The sequence below is a fragment of the Myotis davidii genome, unplaced genomic scaffold, assembly GCF_000327345.1.
Source record: "Myotis davidii unplaced genomic scaffold, ASM32734v1 scaffold339, whole genome shotgun sequence".
Lineage (NCBI taxonomy): Eukaryota > Metazoa > Chordata > Mammalia > Chiroptera > Vespertilionidae > Myotis > Myotis davidii.
In genome coordinates, this window is record NW_006290778.1 from 1,412,098 (window position 1) to 1,432,843 (window position 20,746).

At 53.4% G+C, this 20,746-nt stretch overlaps 2 protein-coding genes across 7 annotated transcripts in view; one reads left to right on the top strand and one right to left on the bottom strand.

The window, feature by feature from the left end:
• CAPG (capping actin protein, gelsolin like) overlaps positions 1-13,691 on the top strand; it is a 14,852-nt gene extending 1,161 nt beyond the window's left edge. For 2 of the 5 annotated variants that reach the window (XM_015564093.1, XM_006764003.2), the window contains exons 2-10: positions 6,374-6,409; positions 6,625-6,797; positions 6,883-7,037; positions 7,198-7,365; positions 8,271-8,420; positions 8,770-8,862; positions 9,929-10,061; positions 12,834-12,922; positions 13,516-13,691. In XM_015564093.1, coding sequence (XP_015419579.1) covers positions 6,387-6,409; positions 6,625-6,797; positions 6,883-7,037; positions 7,198-7,365; positions 8,271-8,420; positions 8,770-8,862; positions 9,929-10,061; positions 12,834-12,922; positions 13,516-13,581 — 1,050 coding nt within the window. In that variant the 5' untranslated portion in view covers positions 6,374-6,386 and the 3' untranslated portion in view covers positions 13,582-13,691. Of the gene's footprint in view, positions 79-6,373; positions 6,410-6,624; positions 6,798-6,882; positions 7,038-7,197; positions 7,366-8,270; positions 8,421-8,769; positions 8,863-9,928; positions 10,062-12,833; positions 12,923-13,515 lie in introns of all 5 variants that reach the window. The other 3 variants (XM_006764002.2, XM_006764004.2, XM_015564094.1) reach the window with 3 other exon arrangements.
• A 2,379-nt stretch (positions 13,692-16,070) lies between these two features.
• Positions 16,071-20,746, bottom strand: part of ELMOD3 (ELMO/CED-12 domain containing 3) — a 25,315-nt gene continuing 20,639 nt past the window's right edge. For both annotated transcript variants that reach the window (XM_006764005.2, XM_015564096.1), the window contains 3 exons: positions 17,802-17,878; positions 17,385-17,512; positions 16,071-16,949 (listed from right to left, as the gene is read on the bottom strand). In XM_006764005.2, coding sequence (XP_006764068.1) covers positions 16,747-16,949; positions 17,385-17,512; positions 17,802-17,878 — 408 coding nt within the window. In that variant the 3' untranslated portion in view covers positions 16,071-16,746. The remainder of the gene's footprint in view (positions 16,950-17,384; positions 17,513-17,801; positions 17,879-20,746) is intronic.

Below are 20,746 nucleotides of genomic sequence, written 5' to 3' on the forward strand. Positions count from 1 at the left end.
GAAGGAAGTGAGGCTGGGGTGGGGCAGGAAGGGAGGAAGCAGAGCTGGAAAGTAGAAGCAGAAGCCGCGCTGCGAAAGGTGAAAGGGGGCTAGCCGGGACCCTCGGTGTGGGGGTGGGGGGCACGGGGCTGGCTGCCGGGGTCTGGAAGGAGACGCAGGTCACCGGGAGCCACTTTGTCCTGGCAGCTTTCTGCCAGGCTCCAGGGCCTCACCTGGCAGGAGCCAGCAGCCGCTGGAGGAGATGGGTTGGGATCAGGGTCCTGACGGGGAGCTCCTGCGTGGGGCCTCGTCCTGGGGTGAGTGCTGGTGACAGCCTCCCGACTGAGGCCGCCTCCCCGAGTGACGGGACCCCAGAAGGCCCTCAGCCGGCCTGGAAATGCATTCAGACTTGAGGTCACCTGTCCCCAAGCCTGGACTGTGGGGTGACTGTAGAGTGACTGGGGGAGGGGCCCAAGCTGGCCAAGCATTTGAATTCCAGATCCTGCCGAGGGTCTGCTGGCCGCCTGGGGTGCGGTGAGGGGGGCTGAAGGGGGAGGGGGGGTCCTATTGGTATCCGGGGAAAGCGCACCGCCCAGGAGCCTCTGCACCCAGCTCATGGGAATGCCGCTGTTCCGGGCTGGGTCTGGTGTTGTCTGGGGGGAGTGGTGGGGACTGTTCCATTTCACAACCAGGGACACACTGGGACTGGGAGGTGAAGGGACCTGTTGGGGATCAGTGGAATCAGGGAGCAAGGATACAACAGAGGACTTTGGTCATTGTGACAGCCTCCAGGCATTGCCTGAAATGTAAGCATGTCAGCAAGCCCCCCCCCCCGCCCCCCAGGCTCCAGGGCATGCACCCCACCCCGACCCATGACAGTCCGACTGGATCCCTGGTCCTGCCTTCTGCCGCGCCTGCTCCAGCCTGTCTCACTCTGTTCAGTCCTGTGTTCTCAGGCTCCGTTCTGGTCTAATAGTCGGAGCCCCTGCTGGGTAGCATTAGGTTCCTTCTAAGGCTGACGACTGGGATTCTGTGCCATCCCCCACCCAGGGGCCGTCTGCCTGCGGTCCCACTGGCTGTGATGGCGGCTCCCTGCTCCACGGCCCCTCCAGGCAGGCCAGGGCCACAGGCTGTGCTTCATTTCTGCACCGCCCCACCCCCACCTCCCGTCCTGCCCGGGGCCAAACTCCCAGCTCAGACCTTGAATGGCACCGAGTAGAGCCTGTCAGGGCTGCATGAGGAATGCAGGGCCCTCAGGCCTGACCCTCCTCTGGCTGAGCCATGAGGCGGTCAGGTGCTGCTCTACCGGAGCTACAGGCAGGGACTGAACTGCATGGTCCCAGGTGAGAGGGCTGGGAACTCCCAGAGAAGGCGCAGGCCACGGAATGTCCTGGAAGGCTCCTGGGACTTGATATGGGCCTGGAGATGTGGAGGGGCTTTGATGGACTTGAGGGAGGAGGTGCGCACTGAGGAGGCTCCAGGAACTGTGGGCTTGGGCAGAGAGGCTGGGAGGGACTGAGAGTGAAAGGCCGGAGGTGAGGTAGATCTTGTGGGTGAGGCTGGAGCCTCAGGCTGTGGGGTGGGGACCTGAAGGGGTAGCTGGGGGGAGGGGGATGTCAGCTCTGACCAGTGCCCAAGAGGCACCTGGAATTTCTCAGTCTGATTTTAACTGGTCTGCTATGGGGCCTGCGACATTGGGATTTTTTACAGCCCCCCAGGGGATTCTATGTGCAGGCGAGTGTGAGGCCCGGCTCTGGGCAGCTCACTGGCAGCATCGGAATCACCTGGAACATACATTCAGCGTGCTGGCGCATGGGCCCCCTGCGGACCTGTGGCATCCAAGTCTCCAGCCTGGGGTTGGGGCATCCCTGTTTTTGTCTTGTTTTGTTTTTAATATATTTTTTAAAATATATTTTATTGATTTTTTTTTTACAGAGATGAAGAGAGAGGGATAGAGAGTTAGAAACATTGATGAGAGAGAAACATCGATCAGCTGCCTCCTGCACACTCCCCACTGGGGATGTGCCCGCAACCAAGGTACATGCCCTTGACCGGAATTGAACCCAGGACCCTTGAGTCCTCAGGCTGACGCTCTATCCACTGAGCCAAACCGGTTAGGGCTTGTTTTTAGTATTTTTATTGATTTTAGAGAGGAAGGGGAAGGGAGAGAGAGATAGAAACATCAATGATGAGAGAGAATCATTGATTGGCCGCCTCCTGCACGCCCCCTACTGGGGATCGAGCCCAGACCTCCTGGTTCATGGGTTGATGCTCACTCAACCTTTGAGCCACACTGGCTGGCTGGCCACCCCTGTTTTTATAAGATCCTGAGGTCATTCTAATGGGCAGCCACGGTGGAGAGCCAGGGTGATGACGGAGCAGGCAGCCCAGCCCCTTTCATCAAGACCCTGCAGTGGCTCTCCGAGGCCTGTGGGCTGCCTGCTTTTGAGTTGTGGCCTGAGCTCTCAGATCAGTATCTCAGAATGAAAAATAGCAAAGCTGACATTGGTCCGCTTGGTCACGCCATCTCTGTTCCACACTCGCCCACTGGCTTGGGCTCGGGCAGTGGCCTCACCACGTCAGGCCTGAGTCACAGGCTCCTGCCTGTTGCAGGGGATGTGGGCACAGCATGTGACTCTGTGGGACAGAGAAGTGGTACAGGTTCCTGCTCCAAACCTCTCCCTCACCGCCTCCCCTCACTGGGGAAGGGTGGTTCCAAAACATGCCTTCAGCTATGTTGTAAGTTAAAGAGGGGGAAAGGAAAGTCGTAATTCACATGGTATCTTCTACCCATAGCCACTGCTCCTGTTTCTCCCTGTTTGCTCTTCAGACTCAACACCCCCTGCTCTTCTAGCCACTTCCCCCCCTACACACACACACACACACACACACACACACACACACACACACACACAGACTTTTCTCTGCTTCCCCAGCTCCCAAGAATCTCCTGATGGTGCCAGTTTGCCTCTTCGCCCTGAAATTCCCAGTCCCTTACCCTGCACCACTGGCGCTCGCCTTACAAAAATGCTGTTCAGCTGTGGGAGTGGCCCAGTTGGCTGAGCATCGTCCTGTGGACAGAAAGGCTGCCTGTTCGATTCCTGGTCAGGGCACATATCTGGGTTGTGGGTTCTAACCCCAGTTGAGTATGTACAGAAGGCAGCCAATTAATGTTTCTCTCTCACATCAATGTTTCTGTTTCCTCTCTCTCTCTCCCTCTCCATCTCCCTCTCCCCCTCTCCCTCTCCATCTCCCTCTCCCTCCCCCTCCCTCCCCTCTGCCCGCCTCTTTCTAAGCATGTCCTCCAGTGACTATTAAAAAAATTTTTTAAATGCATAAATAAGTGGAACAACAATTTGATGTTTCTCTCTCAAATGTTTTAAAATGCTAATTGTTTTGCAGTACTTGCTGGTGTGGGCTCTGCACTTTAAGCCAAAAAAAAGAAACCCTGTAGGAATGGGAACATATGAAAGAGACAGTGAGTGAAGCTGTAGTTACTGCATTTGCTGAATTTTTATTTGTATTTTTTAAAAATATATTTTATTGATTTTCCACAGAGAGGAAGGGAGAGGGACAGAGAGCTAGAAACATCGATGAGAGAGAAACATCGATCAGCTGCCTCCTGCACATCCCCTACTGGGGATGTGCCCGCAACCCAGGTACATGCCCTTGACCGGAATCGAACCTGGGACCTTTCAGTCTGCAGGCCGACGCTCTATCCACTGAGCCAAACCAGTTTCGGCTATTTATGCATTCATTGGTTGATTCTTATATGTACCCTGACCCGGGATTGAACCAAAAACCTTGGCATATCGAGATGACTCTCTAATCAACTAGCTCAGCCGTGGGCAAACTACGGCCCATGGGCCGGATCCGGCCCATTTGAAATGAATAAAACTAAAAAAAAAAAAAAAGACCGTACCCTTTTATGTAATGATGTTTACTTTGAATTTATATTAGTTCACACAAACACTCCATCCATGCTTTTGTTCCGGCCCTCCGGTCCAGTTTAAGAACCCATTGTGGCCCTCGAGTCAAAAAGTTTGCTCACCCCTGAACTAGCTACTAGTCCAGCGTGCATTGGCTGAATTTTTAAAAAGTTAATATATGTTTAAAGTACTTCCTTTAGCATTTTTTCCCCTTGAATAATGTTTGTCCCCAAAAGGTTACTGTTACTGACCTACAGAGTAAAGATGATGTTCGTCATTCTGGCATTTGAAGGGAGCTGGGTACATACTAGTGGAAATGACAGCTGATGCCCCAGAGAAGGTATTAAGTTTAATGTTAGCTTTAGGGTCTTTTGTTTTTCTGGGTTTTGTTTGTTTTTGGTAGACACATTTTATCAGGTTAAGGAAGTTTGCTAAAAGTTTGTTTTTGTTTGTTTATTTTTTGTTTTGATAATGGGCCAGGGCTTTGAAAGTTGTGTTTTTTTTAAAAAAATTATATTTATTTCAGAGAGGAAGGGAGAGGGAGAGAAAGAAACATCAATAATAAGAGATAATCATTGATCAGCCGCCTCCTGCATGCTCCACACTGGGTTGGGGGGTGGGGATCTAGCCCACAACCCAGGCATTTGCCCTGACTGGAAATCGAACCATGACCTCCTGGTTCATAAGTTGACACTAAAACCACTGAACCATGTTGGGCAAAATTTTTTTTCTTAAAAATCAGGAATGGATATAGAATCCTGCTAACCTGCTTTTTTTGCATCTGTTGAGATAAAAGTAAAGAAATAGTTAATAGGGTGTATTACATTGATTGATTTTCAGATGTTAAACCAACACTGCATTCCTGGGATAAACCTTCATTAGTCATATGTTTTATTCTTTATATGATGGCATTCCATATGCTAAAATTTTGTTAATATTTTTGTGCCTTGTGTTCATGAGTGATATTGGTCTAATTTTCTTTGCTGTAATATATTTATTTGATTTTGTTCTATCAAGATAATGCTGGCAGCATAGGATAAATTGAGAAGTGGTCTCTTTTCTGAAAGAGTTTGTATACTTGGTATTATGTTTTCCTTAACTTTTTAGTAGAACATGTCTTGACTTGGAATTTATTTGGGGTGGGGGAGGACTTTTTAAGTACAAATTCAGTTTGTTTAGTAGATATTAGAACTATGCAGGTAATCTAAGTATTCTTAAGTGAACTTTCATAATTTGTATCCTTCAAGAAATTTGCCCATTTTTATATACGTTGTTGAATATATCAGCATAAAGTTTTTGTAAGTCTTTATCCCGTTAATATCTGCAGACTCTGTAGTGATATCATCTTTCTCATTTCTGTATTGGGAATCTGTGTCTATTATTTTTCCTAACCAGTTTGTCTAGAAGTTCATCAATTTTATTGATATTTTTCCAAAACCAGCTTCAATTATTTTCTCTATTTTTTTTTGTTTTCTATTAATTTCTGCTCTTATTTATTAATCCTCATTGAATGAGTGAGGGTTTTTCCCCCCATTGATTTTAGAGAGCGTGGAAGGGAGTGGGAATGGGGAGGAACAGAGGGGGGTGGGGAAGAAAGAGAGAAAGAGAAAGAGAGAGAGAAACATCAGTGTGACAGACACACCAATTGGTTGCTTCCCACAAGCGCCCTGACCAGGGGTGGGGTTTGGACCTGCAACCCAGGTATGTGCCTTTGACCAGGAATCTAACCGAATACCCTCTGGTGCACAGGCTGATGCTGTAACCACTGATCACACCAGCCAGCTCTGCTCTGAATTTTATTTATTTATTTATTTTTTTAAATATATTTTATTGATTTTTTCCAGAGAAGAAGGGAGAGGGATAGAGAGTTAGAAACATCGATGAGAGAGATCAAACAGCTGCCTCCTGCATGCCCCCCAGTGGGGATGTGCCCGCAACCAAGGTACATGCCCTCGACCGGAATCGAACCTGGGACCCTTGAGTCCGTAGGCCGACGCTCTATCCACTGAGCCAAACCGGTTCGGCCTGAATTTTACTTTTTATCATTTTGGGTTTAATTTGCTTTTTTATTTTTATTTTTGGTGGAAACGCGTGTCGTTGATTTTAGACTTTATAACATAAGCAGTTATTGCTTAGAGAGCTGCATTCCAGCCCCATGCCATGCCCAGGTCTGGAGGCAGAAGAGGGGTGTGGCTTAGTGGTCACAGCATGGGGAAGACACTGGCCCCGGAGCCAGACACCCAGTTTCCCTGCCCCTTACTAGCTGTGTGGCTGGGGACTTAGGCTCTCTGAGCTTCGGGTTCTCTGCCAGCATCATGGAGCCAGATTTAATCTCTCCTGCTCTTGGAGATGAAGTAGCTGATGAACATGAAACCACTTGGCCAACGTGGAGGGCCGCTCCAGACCACTGGGAAGGGTGGTCGTCATGACATTTGTAATAATAACGGCGTCTTCTCTCGTTCCAGGTCTGGAAACAGCATGTACACACCCATCCCCCAGAGGTAGGCTGTGCACCCCATTCCCTCCCACCCCTCCCCTCCTTCATTTCCAAGGCCGCCTCTCCTCCCAGCACTCCTCCCCCAGCATCCCTCCTCCCAGCACTCCTCCCTCAGCATCCCTCCTCCCCACATCCCAGTCCCTAGGCCTCCCCAAGTCTCTCTGCTCCAGGCCGCTCCTCCCGGGCTCTGGTCCCTGCCAACCCCCTCTCCTCCCACAGCAGCTCTCCATTCTCGACATCAGTGCAGGAGCCCGGCCTGTACGTATGGCGGGTGGAGAAGATGAAGCCGGTGCCCGTGGCCCCCGAGAACCAGGGCGTGTTCTTCTCGGGGGACTCCTACCTGGTGCTGTACAACGGCACGGAGGAGTTCTCCCACCTGCACCTGTGGATAGGTGAGGGCCTGCAGGGCAGGGGGGTCGGGCCCCGAGGGTGGCGAGGGTCTCACGGGCCTGGCCCTGCCCCCTCCCACCGCCCCAGGCCAGCAGTCCTCGCGGGATGAGCAGGGAGCCTGCGCGGTGCTGGCCGTGCACCTCAACACGCTGCTGGGGGAGCGGCCCGTGCAGCACCGCGAGGTGCAGGGCAACGAGTCCGACCTCTTCATGAGCTACTTCCCGAGGGGCCTCAAGTACCAGGTCAGCCCCTGCGCTTCTCTCGAGCCCAGCCCCTTCCGGCTGGTGCTCACCCTGCAGAAGGCCCGGTGTCCTCGGGGCTGGGTCTGCCCGTCTCCCGTGGGAGGGGGTGCGGAGGGCGCCGGCCCCGCCAGCCCTCTGAGGCCGGCCATCTGGGCTGCAGGAAGGCGGCGTGGAGTCGGCATTTCACAAGATCTCCGCAGAGGCCGCCCCAGAGGCCATCAGGAAGCTGTACCAGGTGAAGGGGAAGAAGAATATCCGCGCCACCGAGCGGGCGCTGAGCTGGGACAGCTTCAACACCGGGGACTGCTTCATCCTGGACCTGGGCCAGGTGGGCAGGCAGGGCGGACCGACCGCTCTGTTGGCACCGTCCTTTGGAAGGGCAGGGGCCGGGAGGCCAGGGAGAGGGAGAGCAGCTGAGCAGCGGTAAGTCCGCTCCCAGTGGGGCCACTCCCGCCATTAGAAACATCTGTGTGTTCAGGACAGAAACCTCCCTCATCCTTTCACTCAGGGAGTCTGATGGCCGCTCTGAGCCAGCCCGGGGTCCACTGATTGCTTGCCCTGGGGAGGCAGCCATGACAGGCCTGGCCTGTCACTTGCAGTCATCTATGGCAGGATGTGGTGAGAGAGAGAAAGGGAGAGGGAGAGAAACATCTATGTGAGAAGGTAACATCAATCGGCGGTCTCCTGCACGCCTCCTATCAGGGATCAAGCCCACAACCTGGGCATACGCCCTGATTACAATCGAACCAGCAACCTTTCGGCACCCGGGGACGATGTCCAAGCTGGACCACATCTTGTGGTGCCGAAGATTTGGGGCAGAAATGGAAGGAGGACTAAAAGCAATGAGATGAAGGCAGGAGGACCAGCTCGAGAGAGGGGATGAGGGCTGTGCCTGGCAGGGGTGCCGGTAGGAAGCTCAGGGATGGCATTCACTCATTCATTCATTCATTCATTCACTCACTCATTCATTCATTCATTCATTTTGTGCCTAAATATGTGTCCGTCTCTGTTTGAGCACTGGGCATACAGCAATGAACAAAGCAAAGCAAAACGAAAACACTCATGTCCTAATGAAGCTTACTGTCTAGTCAGGGGAGAGATTATACACAAGATAGAGATGTTGAAATGTCCGCTGATAAGTGATGTGGAGAGAAGTAAGGCGGGGGGAGGCGAGGGGTGGGGATCACCATGCTCAGAGAAGCCTTCTTTCCCCGGCCTCCCCCTTCCCGCCAGAACATCTTCACCTGGTGCGGGGGGAAGTCCAACATCCTGGAGCGCAACAAGGCGCGGGACCTGGCCCTGGCCATCCGGGACAGCGAGCGGCAGGGCAAGGCCCGGGTGGAGATCGTCAGCGACGGGGAGGAGCCTGCCGAGATGATCCAGGTGGGGGGGCTGTGGGGTTGGGAGGCCTCTGCTGGGGAGCTGGGAGACGGCTATGACTGGCTGGGGGCCAGAGGGCCGTCAGTGGAGGGCTGGGTGGGGCGTCGTAGCCGCTGTTCGTGGCTCGTTCACAGGGTGCCTCGGTGTGGTTCAGAGTAAAGTACCCCTGTGGGCGGATGGACCAGCGGCCTGGCAGGTGGGGTGGCCGGGACCCAGCCCTCATCTGTGCCGGGTGCCCTCGTGCAGGACCGTTTGCCCCACCCGAGGCCGTGGCCCTGGGCGTAACGGGTTGGGAAGGTCTGGGACGGGTGCCAGGAATCCCTGGGAACCTGGTCTTCCCTGACTCCGGCAGGTCCTGGGCTCCAAGCCTGCTCTGAAGGAGGGCAACCCTGAGGAGGACCTCACAGCGGACCAGACGAATGCCCACGCTGCGGCTCTGTATAAGGTGGGCGTCCGGGGCCTGCCCTGGGACCGGGCAGGGGTGGGTGCAGCGGGGGCTGAGGGAGAGGAGGCACAGTGCGAAGTCTGGGCTGGGCTGGGAGGGAGAGGAGGATGGGAAGGTGGGTGTCGGGCCCTCCTGGGGAGATAGATGTACTCCGCTTCCGGCCATTCTTGGAGCAGGACATCTGACAATGTCGAGCTTTGCGTTTGTCATGTGGAATCCACTTACTTTCCACATGGATTTGGGGCTCTGGGCTGCAGTGGTGAGGGTGATGGGAGGCCTGGGGCTGCCTGGATTTGCCCAGCAGAGCCTCCTCCTTGTCCCGTCTGCTTCCCTGGCCTGGGCTGTGGGTGGGGCCGTGGTGCAGGGAGGCAGCCTCTGCCCTGGACCCTGGACGGAGGTTAGGACTGTGTATGGGGGGAGGGTGATCCAGCATGGCTCTGTCAGCCTAAAAATAGCCTTTCAAACTGAGAGGCAACAGGCATTTTTTAAAAATATATTTTATTGATTTTTTACAGAGAGGAAGGGAGAGGGATAGAGAGTTAGAAACATTGATGAGAGAGAAACATCAATCAGCTGCCTCCTGCACACCCTCTACTGGGGATGTGCCACAACCAAGGTACATGCCCTTGACCGGAATCAAACCTGGGACCCTTCAGTCCACAGGCCGACGCTCTATCCACTGAGCCAAACCAGTCAGGGCAGCAACAAGCATTTTATTTGAGGTCAAAGGAATAGCTATTTGGGAGACACGGATGCAGGCAGAAGCCCAAATAGGGTTCCGGCTAGGAGACAACGAAGGCATTGCTGTTGGAACAGATATCAGTGATGCTCATTCTGAATGTTTTAACTTTCAGTCTTCATAGTCACCGGTCCAGTCCTCCTCATATCTGCTTTCTTGTTATCTTGGCAAAGGGTTCTTTGAAACAGTGTTGCGGGGCCCAGCCTAAAGGTTACTCTGTCCTATTGAAGGTGTGAGGTGTGTGTGCGGGGCAGCTCCTCTGGGACCTCAGCTTGGGCTCCGTGTGCGAGGGGCTGTGCTGACACTGTCCCTGCACACCCTCCCCAGGTCTCTGACGCCACCGGGCAGATGAACCTGACCAAGGTGGCCGACGCCAGCCCCTTCGCCATGGAGTTGCTGATACCCGATGACTGCTTTGTGCTGGACAACGGGCTCTGTGGCAAGATCTACATCTGGAAGGGTATGTGGGCATCCCTGCGCCAGGCGGAGGCTGGCCTGCTCCGACCCCACAGGCTGATACTCTGGGCCTGCCCTCAGGCTCCAGGCCTCTCTTTTCTGTTCCCACCCCCTAATTCTGAAACTTGAGCAGGATTGCAGGAGGGCTGAGGGCCCGTGAAGACAGATGGCTGGACACCCCCCATTCTGATTCACTAGGCACTGGGGCGGAGGTGTGGGGGTGTGGGGGGGAACCTGGGAAGCTCCCAGGACCCTGGTCCTGCCATCCTGCCTTGAGGAACGACAGGCCTTTTAGATAAACCGGCTCACTTTATGCCATGGGCAGTGAACTGGGAGAACTTGTCTGGTTGGACACGGAAGCCCTGTTGTCAGAGCCTGTCCCTCGGTCTGACGCTGCAGTGTTGAGGCGAGCTGAGTGTCTGAGCGGGCCTGGCAGCTCCGTTTCTTCTCCACGCTTGTCTGTTCATGTCTTACCTCCCTGGCCAGGTCATAAACGCCTTGAAAGCAGAAACCATATCATCTCTAGTGTCTTGATGGTATATTTGTTCAACCAAGGCCAAGACACACCCGCAGTCCCAGCCTGGTCAGGAAGATAGAGAGGGTTGGGTGTTCGAAGTGTGGCTGCTGCTGGGCAGTAATGCCATTGCTTCAGGGCAGGGCCTGGAGCAGCAAGCAGCCTGGCAGGTTAAAGTGTGTGTGTGTGGGGCGGGGGGGGGAGGGGGCGAGATGCCTTTTCCCTCCTACCACAGGGCTCCTTCCCACCGAACCAAGTCCAAGCATGGGGGAAGGGGTGGGGAGGCTGGTGTGCAGACCTCCATGGGAACATAATTAACCCCAAGCAAAGAACCAAACAATTCAGGGAAGAGAAACCAGAGAAGAAAAAATGAATTTGCCAGCCAGGAAGATATCTGGTGGGTCGCTGGTCAAATCACAGAGAAGGGTACGCCACATTAAGTTAGATAATTTGTAGCTAACTGCATTGTATAGCCTGGTTGGTGTTGTCACCAAACAGGGGCACTAAAGCCAGTACTATGGCACTGGCTTTTTAAAATATATATATATTTATTGATTTGAGAGAGAAGGGGAGAGGGAGAGAGTGAAATAGCAATGTGAGAGAAACATTGATCAGATTGGTTGCCTGCCGTATGCACCCCGGCCTGGGATCAAACCACAAACCGGTATGTGCCCTGACTGGGAATCGAACCCGTGACTTTTCAGTGCACGCTCAACCAACTGAGCCACACCGGCCAGGGCAGCACTGACTTTTGAGAAAAGAAAAAAAAGATTTATTGGGAAGTCAACCAGCAAGGAGATAGGAAGCAAGCCTCAAACTGCCTCCCAGATCGAGGGTTGGGGGGCAGGGGTAGCGTAAGGGAAGAACAGTCTGGCGCGTGGAGGGCTGGCCGGGCAGGTTTCAATCGGAGGGTTTCAGCGCCGGATCGTTCTGGACAACAGACCCTTAGATTCTGAAAGGACTCAGATGATCAAGTTCCGGTCAAGTCTCAGCTTTTTGGTTCCAGGAGGTTGGGGGTGAAACTTTGGTTCTGGGTGTTGCTATGTATAGATCAAAATTCTCTCCTGTTGACCCCAGTACGTATCTTGTTAGAATGGGGGTAAGGCCAGCTTGCTGGTTCTGCAGTTACAGTGTTAATGAACGAAATTCAACGCAGTCGATGTACAGATTGTGAATCAGGCTGCTTCCCGTCCAGTAAACGGAAGGGTACCGAGAGGCGCTGTGCAGATGGAAGGCTTCTCTTGGGGGACAAGGAAGTGAGAAGAGTGGATTATTCCAGACCAGGGCACCTTCTCTTGGGAGAGATGGGGGAGACCTTAACAGGCAGATGCCTCACTAGTGCTCACCAGGAAATTCCGGACGATGGATTTCAGAATTCCACTCCTGGGAGAGGCGGGCACTGCAGTGAGGCTAGGCCCTGAGTCTCGCGGGGTTTACCACAAGGGATTCCATTTGGGTCTGTCTGTCTTTAGCACTGGAGAGCCAACCACAGTTGACAATATTGTTGCCCTGGAAAATGCCTTAAGCTGGAGCCCACGTGTGTTAAGGGACTGCCGCTAGGAGAGAATGGATGGCTCTGGGGTCTTCCTTCTTATCTCTTAGTTGGCATCACTGCTAGGCCTGTGTCAGCTAGCTGGCATTATGGGAGTGAGACTGGGGTCAGTCACACCCTTTGTCCTAGTCGGCTGTGCAGTGAAGGCGTGATAACAGAACGTGGCAGGCTCAGGAGGCCAGGGGCCTGGGGTGGGGCCATGGCTCTAACGCCATGAATGTCCCCGGGTCTGATGGAGTGTTCAGAGTGGGCAGAAGGGCATCTTTCATCTGGCTCAGCTGCCAGGCTGGGAGAAGCCTCAAGGGGCTGACTCCATACCTCCGGAGAGCTCAGCATTCTTATCACCTCCTGGCCCATTCATTCATTCATTCATTCATTTATTAAATATATCTTTATTGATTTCACAGAGGAAGGGAGAGGGGAGAGAGATAGAAACATCAATGATGAGAGAGAATCATTTATCAGCTGCCTCCTGCATGCTCCCTACTGGGGATCAAACCCGGGCATGTGCCCCTGACCGGAATCGAACCCGGGACCCTTCAGTCCGCAGGCCGATGCTCTATCCACTGAGCCAAACCGGCTAGGGCTGGCCCATTTATTTTTAAAGTTGCCAACTATTCTGGGGACCCCCTGAAATTTCTTCAAGAAAAATGGCATGTGGACTAGAGAGGGTTCCTGATCTTTTGCAACCTCTCCGTTCTGTGGTCCAGGGCGAAAAGCTAACGAGAAGGAGCGGCAGGCGGCCCTCCAAGTGGCCGAGGGCTTCATCTCCCGCATGCGGTACGCCCCAAACACGCAGGTGAGGAGACACCGTGCCCCTGACCCTCTGCCTGGGACACTCCCTTGACCTGCTGCCACTCAGACGGGACAGAAGGGCAGGAAAGCCTCGGGCAGTGAGGGACAACCTGGCCTCCCTACCAGACCCACCCAGCGGGGGAAGCTCTTCTCTATCCTTGAAAAACTTAAAGTAAATGTGATTTTCCAAGAGGGTGTTGGGCAGCACTCCCCCGGGAGCCGGTGAGCCTCTGAACAGCTTGTGCACTTCTGGGCCACCGCCCCAAGCTGGTACCACCCCTTCTCACCCCAGCGTGGTGACTCTACAAGTCATTCAAGCCATTTCGCGGAGAGTTGGTAAGGCTCATCTGTAATTGGCACGTCTCGCAAACTGTTTCCTACATCCTGGGAGCAGTCTGTCTCCTCAGCCGTGACCTGTAATCTTTCCCAGCTCTTATCACCTTGCGGGAGCATCCTTGGCCTGGACAGCAAGTGGACTGAGGCCTGGTGCCTAGCCTGCCCCCTCCCCACCCCCCACCCCATCCCCCGCATTGTCCTTCCCTGGTAGAGGCAGAGATGGCATCCTTGTGAGCAGGTCTCCCCCTGTTGTCCCTGCAGGTGGAGATCCTGCCCCAGGGCCGAGAAAGTCTCATCTTCAAGCAATTCTTCAAGAACTGGAAGTGAGAGGGCCGTCTCGCTGCGCACCCCCCGCCTGCTTGTTCTTCCTCCTGCTGCCCGGTCAGTGCCGAGGTGCCCTGCAGATGTTCAATAAAGGAGACAAGTGCTTTCCCCGCTCTCCGCCTGCACTGCTGCCCCGGGCTCGCTCTCCCCGCCCCACCTGCTCACCGGGCTCATTCCTATGCTGCGGTAGAGTGGGATCCAGGGGACACGTTCTCCCCTCCGAGGGGCCTGCGCTGGCTTTGCAGGATTAAGGCAGAGGGGCCGGGAGTCCCAGTGGGCCTGGCAGGTACTGCTCTGAACCCAACAGGGAGGTGGCCCAGCGCCAGGCTCAGGATCACTTGCAGCCAGAGGCTTCAGATCAGTCTCACGTTCCCAATTGGGAGAAGGTCGTGGCAACTGGCTGGGGCTGCCTCTCCGTCCGAGCCAGCATTTCCTCAGCTGCCCCAATGAGCCACTGCTTCCGAATGACGCACGCTCGCCAGGCAACAGCACCACCTTCCCTCCTGGGCAGAAGTCTGGCTTGTCACTTCACGGCACATTGTGTCACGTGTTACCTGGGCCCGAGTTCATGCTCTTGCGTAATAGGTGGTGGCTGGAATATCAAAGCGGCTAGATCGCTAAATAAGGGGAGAACGGAGTTGCCCCAAAGTGGTCCCATCCTGAGCACATGACCCAGGGGGACGAGCGAGGCAGGGCCGTGTGAGCTTCGACCAGAGTGCGAGGCCTGGCACATCTGTGCTGACCCAAGCTCACCCCTGGGCCCTCGGGGCTGTGCGGCTTCAGAGCTGACATGCTTGCTCTTTCCAGTCAAAATGGAAATTCTAATCAAGTTCATCTTGTTGATTTTGTGCCAAGAGGCATAAAAAATCAGCTCCCTGGATATCCGCCTTTTTCTGCACAGTCGTCCACCTGACAGCCGACACAGAGCAGTACCAGGGGGCGTTTTTTAAAGGGCACTACTCTGCTATCTTGACTGGAAGCTTCAGGGATGATTTTTAAAAGGGGGAGTTAGGGGCTGCACCAAATCTGTAGTTCTCACACCTTTAGGGTTGTGAAGCATATTAAGTCTCCCATGAAAGGCCTGGGCAGGCCCTTCCCTGCCCAAAACTGCAGATTAAGATTTTTGTATCTACTTTTTCATTTTTTAAAATTTTTATTTAAATTCTCACCCAAGAATATTTTTTTTATTGACTTTTAGAGAGAGTGGAAGAGAGAGGGACAAAAAGCAGTATCAATGTGAGAGAAACACATGGATTGGTACCAGGGCCTGGGCCAGGGAGGAGCCTGACACTGAGGTACATGCCCTTGCCCAGAATCGAACCTGAGACCCTTCGATCTGCAGGCCAACGCTCTATCCACTGAGCCAAACTGGCTAGGGCTTTGCATCCATCTACTTTCAGAGTTTTTAGAGACTAACACCGGTCCCCCCTTCCCCCGCACCGGCCCCACTCCAAACAGTCCATCAACAGAGCTTGATCCCTGGACTGTTACTGCTGTGAGCGCTCCGCTGTCTGGAGGGTGCGGGAAGAGGGCACCTGAGAGGCCCATTTGGCCGGGCCCTGGCAGTGATCAGACTGGGCATGCATCAGGTCTGCGAGAAGCTGGTCTCAGCGCAGGTGGAAGGAACCTGACACCTAAGTGGAGGCTGGGCTGCGGCCCTTCTGCCTTCCCACCCACCCATCTCCCTGCATCTCTGCGGTCAGCTAAGCCCAGGCTGGAGGAAGGATTAGTTCAGTCGGGCAAAGATGACACAGGCACACTGCAGGGCCCACTGCCAGCCCCGCCCCCAAGGCATCCTGCTGACAACCCCACCCCTGTGATGGCCCCACCTCCAGAGGGTCAGCCTTGGAGAGGCCTGCAGGGGCTAACAGGGTCTTCCACGCTCTACCTGAGTGAGGGCAGAGGACAGGAGAGCAGTGTCCTGGGGCCCCGGCCCCAGGTCAGGATTCCCTGGCCTGGAGGCTGTTTTGTGAATGAAGGAACAGCCAGCTTCCCCAGAAACAAATGCAGGAAAAAAACCAGTGTGGGCACTTCATACCAGTCCATCTTTTGTTGTTGTTAATCCTCACCTAAGGATATTTTTCCATTGATTTTTAGAGAGAGTGGGAGGGGGAGACACTGAGCAGCATTGATGTGAGACACATCAATTGGTTGCCTCCTGCATGTACGTGACCAGGCTGGGGATTCAGCCTGCAGCCCAGGTACATGCCCTGGACCGGAATCAAACTCGGGACCCTTCAGTCCATGGGCCAATGCTCGATACAGTGAGCCACACTGGCTAGGGCACACCAGTCAATCTTACCTCGCCCACTGGTTAGAGTCTCTGGACCCAGAGTGCAGGGTGCACGTCATGTGAACTCAGTGGGAGTTTGGTGAGGGCACAGCGCCCTCTCCGGGAGCCCTGGCCAGGGCCTTCACCCGGTAGAAGTGCCAGGCTCTAGCAGGGCTCAGGGAAGGGACAAGGCTAGTCTTGGAGGAAACACATGGAAACCTTAACCCAGAACAATTCTTTTATTCAATAACTTCTGATTTCCTCCTTCCCCCAACCAGGCTAGAAAACCATCTGTGATGGGCACCGCACAACCTCCATGGGAAGCCCGGCCTGCAGGCAGTTAGGATGGGCAGCAATGGAGACTCGGCCAGAGGCCCTGCTCTGTCCCATAAACAGCGGGAAGGAGAGGAGATGGGACAAATGCCAGGCCCGAAGCCCCAGAGGGGTTCTTCTACTGGCCTGGTGGATGGAGGAGAGGAAGGGGGGCCCAGCTGTGGCCTCAGGCATCTTGCTCTTGTTCATGCTGCCCCCTGTTGGCGGCTGCCACTGCCACTACCACCTCCCTTCATGTTCTAACTAGACACTCTATGTCCCTGTCTGGTCCCTGTCCCATGGCTACCAGGGTCTGAAAACCCTACCTGGGGGCGTGTGGAACATCCTGGTGGGGCTCCCACCCCACGATCCATTCACTCTCACCGAGATGACCTGGACCCAACTCAGATGACATCAAAGGACGCAGATCTGTACGGAGTGCGTCAAGTCTGACTGCCCCTGTGTCCCAATAGGAGGAGGGTCCTTGCTTCACCGACCAGGCCTGGGAGCATCCACATCCCTTCTGCTGAGATGGGAAGGGGCGTGGTCCAGCCAGGTGTTCCTGATATGGTTTGCCTCGGCAGTCAGACCGGCCACGTGCCTTCGGATGAGTGTGGTGGCAGGTCACATACGCCTGTGAAAGTGAGGTCCTTGGAGTGAGGGGCTGGTGCCTCACGGCACTTCTGTGCTCCCAGCAAGGAGGTCTGTCCCTTCGATACTCCAGCCAAGTAGATCTCCAGGGTCTTGAGCAGCCGCCGTGGGCTCTTCTTGGCCAACACTTCCAAGTCTGGAACAGAGAGCATTGGGAACAAAAGGCTTGAGGGGGCTTTGGATACACAGTCCAGGGCCCAGCAGCTCTAGGGAGTAGCCCCAGCCCAGGTTCTATGGAGAGAGGTGAAAGAGACCTCTAAGATGGGGAGCTCACCATGGAGGGAGATCAAGGGACCACAGGGTCCACAGGGACCACACACTCTACCTTGCCCAGGACAATTGCAACTTTGAATAGTCAGTCCACTGTCGGACTCAGCTTTTGATTCAGAAAATATCACCACAGGTATAAGGGCAGAAAGGGAGGAGGGGGTGGCAGAGAAGGGAGAGCTAGCAGGCTCCAGAGGGTGGGCTGGAAGGGAACTGCAGCCAAGCCCAGTCTAGTCACCACCCTGAGACCCCTAAGCCCGGGACGCCCTGGAAGAGGAGGGTCTCCCCAGAAGAAAGAGCACACCTTTGAGGACAAAGCCCGAGTCTGCGATGGTCTTCTGCTGCGTCTTCCAGACATGAGCGAGGTGGAGGAAAGTGGCAGCATAGAAGCTGTTCACCACCGGGATCACCTTCTGCTGCCGATTACACTCCCTGCAGGAAGGAAGGTGGTGGACAAAGGCTGGCACCTGGGTGCCCTTCCCCACTACCCTCCCGGGGAGCCATTCCCCAGGCAGCCTTCACATCTGAGCTCAGGGTTGGGGAGGGGCTGGCAGATGGGTACCAGTGCACATGGACATTGCCTAGTGCCCCCAGAAGCCAGCAGGTGAGGAAGGAAGCTGGGGAGAATGAGGCAGGGAGGGAGGGAACCAGGCTCTGCTGGGTCCTTCTAATCAGCCGGTAGGGTCGAGGGGGCGGGGGGATGAGCAGTGGGAGGACTCACCTGGAGAGACACTCCTCTCTTAAGGCCTGGATTGCGATGCGGGTGATATTCACAGACATCAAACAGAAGGGGAATTGCTGGAATGGAAGTGGTACCAGGTCAGTGGCAACCCAGGTCTTGCCTTCTGTGTTTCCCATCTCCCACACCCAGCCTGGCCTGCGGGCAATAACAACAGTCGCAGCCCAGAGGCAGGCTGTTTCCATTTAGTTTTCACAGTGATCCTTCCATCTCACAGATGAGGATACTGAAGCTTCGTGAAATACCTTAAGGCAGCGGAGCCAGGATTCTAACTGGGTTAATTCACGCCAACCTGGTCTGCATAACCCCTGGGAGAGCTCTCCCGCTTCTTCAACATCCCAACCCATGAGCTCTCTCTGGCCTTCACCAGACCTACCCATGTGCTGCCAGGGACCACATCACCCCTGGGGTTAGGATGAACATGAGAGACTGGGGCCCAGGTACCGAACTAACTATATAGGTTCTTAAAGTCTCTTCCCTTCCCTGGGCTTCTGGTTATTTGCTCAGAGCACTTCATCCAAAATCAGACAGAGAAGGTGCAAGTACGTAGAAAGTCAGCCTTGACTTGCTGGACACCCCATCTCTCAGTAGCAGAGGCCTGAGCACTCCCGAGAGGCGGCATGGGGTCCCACCAGCACTTCACCAGGGTGGGCCTCAGAATGCCCTGCAGGGCCCACCTCAAAGCTTTGTTTTTAGAGGAGCAAATTCCTTCCTATTTAATAACAAAACAAAACACACACACACACACAAGCACACAAAAGCAAAAGCAAATGAAAAACGTTTTGCAGGGAATGTGCAAATGTTACATGTTAGTTTTCATTGTTGCATGTACACAAGGGCATCCACTGAGGAGAGATCGGTGCATTCCATAGTTTAGAACAAGAGTCACAGTCTATTTATCTCATCTACTTCCCCTGAGAAAAAAAACTCACTACATTATGATATACTGTGCTGTCCAGTGTGGTAGCAACTAACCACATGCACCTATTTAAATTTAAATTCAAAATTAAATAAAATCTAAAATGCAACACTTTAGCTCATCCTAGCGTGATTCCAAGTGCTCAGTGGCGACATGTGCTCAGCTGCTGTAGTGGACAGTGCAGATCTAGAAGGTTCTATTGGACATCACTGCCTGACCTGTAGAGGGTCTCCTGGCCCCACCCAGCTTCTTCACAGGGCCTTCCATGACACCTGGGTCCCAGATCTTGGCCTGGCCACCTGCTAGCTGTGTGTCCTCATTAAAGCCACCCAAACGTTGAGACTCAGCTTTCCTATCTCTCAAAATAAAAAGGGAAATGCACTTTGAGTCAACACAGCGGCCTGAGACTGCTGTCCTTAGAAAGGCCTGCATACAAGGTTAGCCCTTGGCTGGCATCTGGGCGCTTGGGTTGTGAGAGACGCCCGCCATTCCCTCACGATGACTCACTGTGTAAATTCTGTGCAAATAATAAGGTTTATGTTACACACCTGCTTCCCCTGTGACTCTGGAATTCTGATTTGTGCTACAGATGGGGCCTCCATGGCCACCCCCCCAATAAAAACCTTAGGTACTGAATTTCTAATGAGCTCCCCTGGTTGGCACCATTTTATTTGCTGGAGGAATTAAGTGTGTCCTGTGTGACTCCACTGGGAGAGGACTCTTGGAAGCCCGCACCTGGTTTCCTATGGATTTTGTCCCACTCGTTTCTTCCACGGCTGATTTTGCTCTGGCTCAACTAAATCATGTCTGTGCCTCTCTGCCAAGTCCCATGAACCCTCCCGTGAATCACAGAACCTGGAGGTTCCTGGGGACCTTGTGCCATGTGCCATGCTGGGTGGAGTCAAGACACTAATCATTACAAAAATTCTGCGAGATAGGTTTCATTATCCACAGTTGACATTTTCTATTATCCCCAACCAACTTCACAGAGTTGCTCTAAGGCAGTGATGGTGAACCTTTTGAGCTCGGCGTGTCAGCATTTCGAAAAACCCTAACTTCACTCTGGTGCCGTGTCACATATAGAAAATTTTTGATCTTTGCAACCATAGTAAAACAAAGATTTATATTTTTGATATTTTATATATTTAAAGGCCATTTAACAAAGAAAATCAACCAAAAAAATGAGTTTGCGTGTCACCTCTGGCACGTGTGTCATAGGTTCGCCATCACTGCATATGGTCTGGTTCCAAAGTTCCTCTAATACCTTACCTTACACACCTCTCACATTAACTCAACCTGGCCCAGACTAATTATTTTTTTTTTCAAAATGGCAGGTTAATTCTCATCAACAGGCCCAAATTATTACGTTATATGGCAGATGACGTTATACTCTCTCTCTCTCTCAAAAAAACTGACCAGGAATCAAACATGCAACCTAGGGAATCGGTGACTGGGAATCCCTGACTGGGAATCGAACCCACAACCTTTTGGAGTACAGGACAACACTCCACCCAACTGGCCAGGGCCGCAAGCAGTTTTGAGATAACTTTCAGGAGATTTTGCTTCCCTGTTCCGCAATTCTGCTCATTGGGAACACTTCCCAAATAACCTTGGTACGTGGACTTTGTTTTGGGTTAAACTCTCAGGGGAACCTAGGATAAGACAGTTGGTATCAGAAATGACACTAAAAAACAGGACTGTGTAGGATTTTAGAGCGTGGGTCATTCAGCAGTCAAATGGCAGTAAGAACCCCATTGCTGTAGTAGTAGGAGGATGGTGATTAACCCTGGCATGGAATAGCATCATGATTACTAAGACTCATCCATGGGGGGTTGGATGAAGTACCAGTGGAAGGAGAACACTAAGTTATCTAGTGGTTATGCATCTGAATGATACAGGGGAATGGTTATTATAAAGACTAAAAGTGTAGGCTTTTATAGCTTGCTTTGAAGGCCTTAAGAAAAGAATAAGACAGGTGTGGGTCAGCTAACTATGAACTCAAGGAACA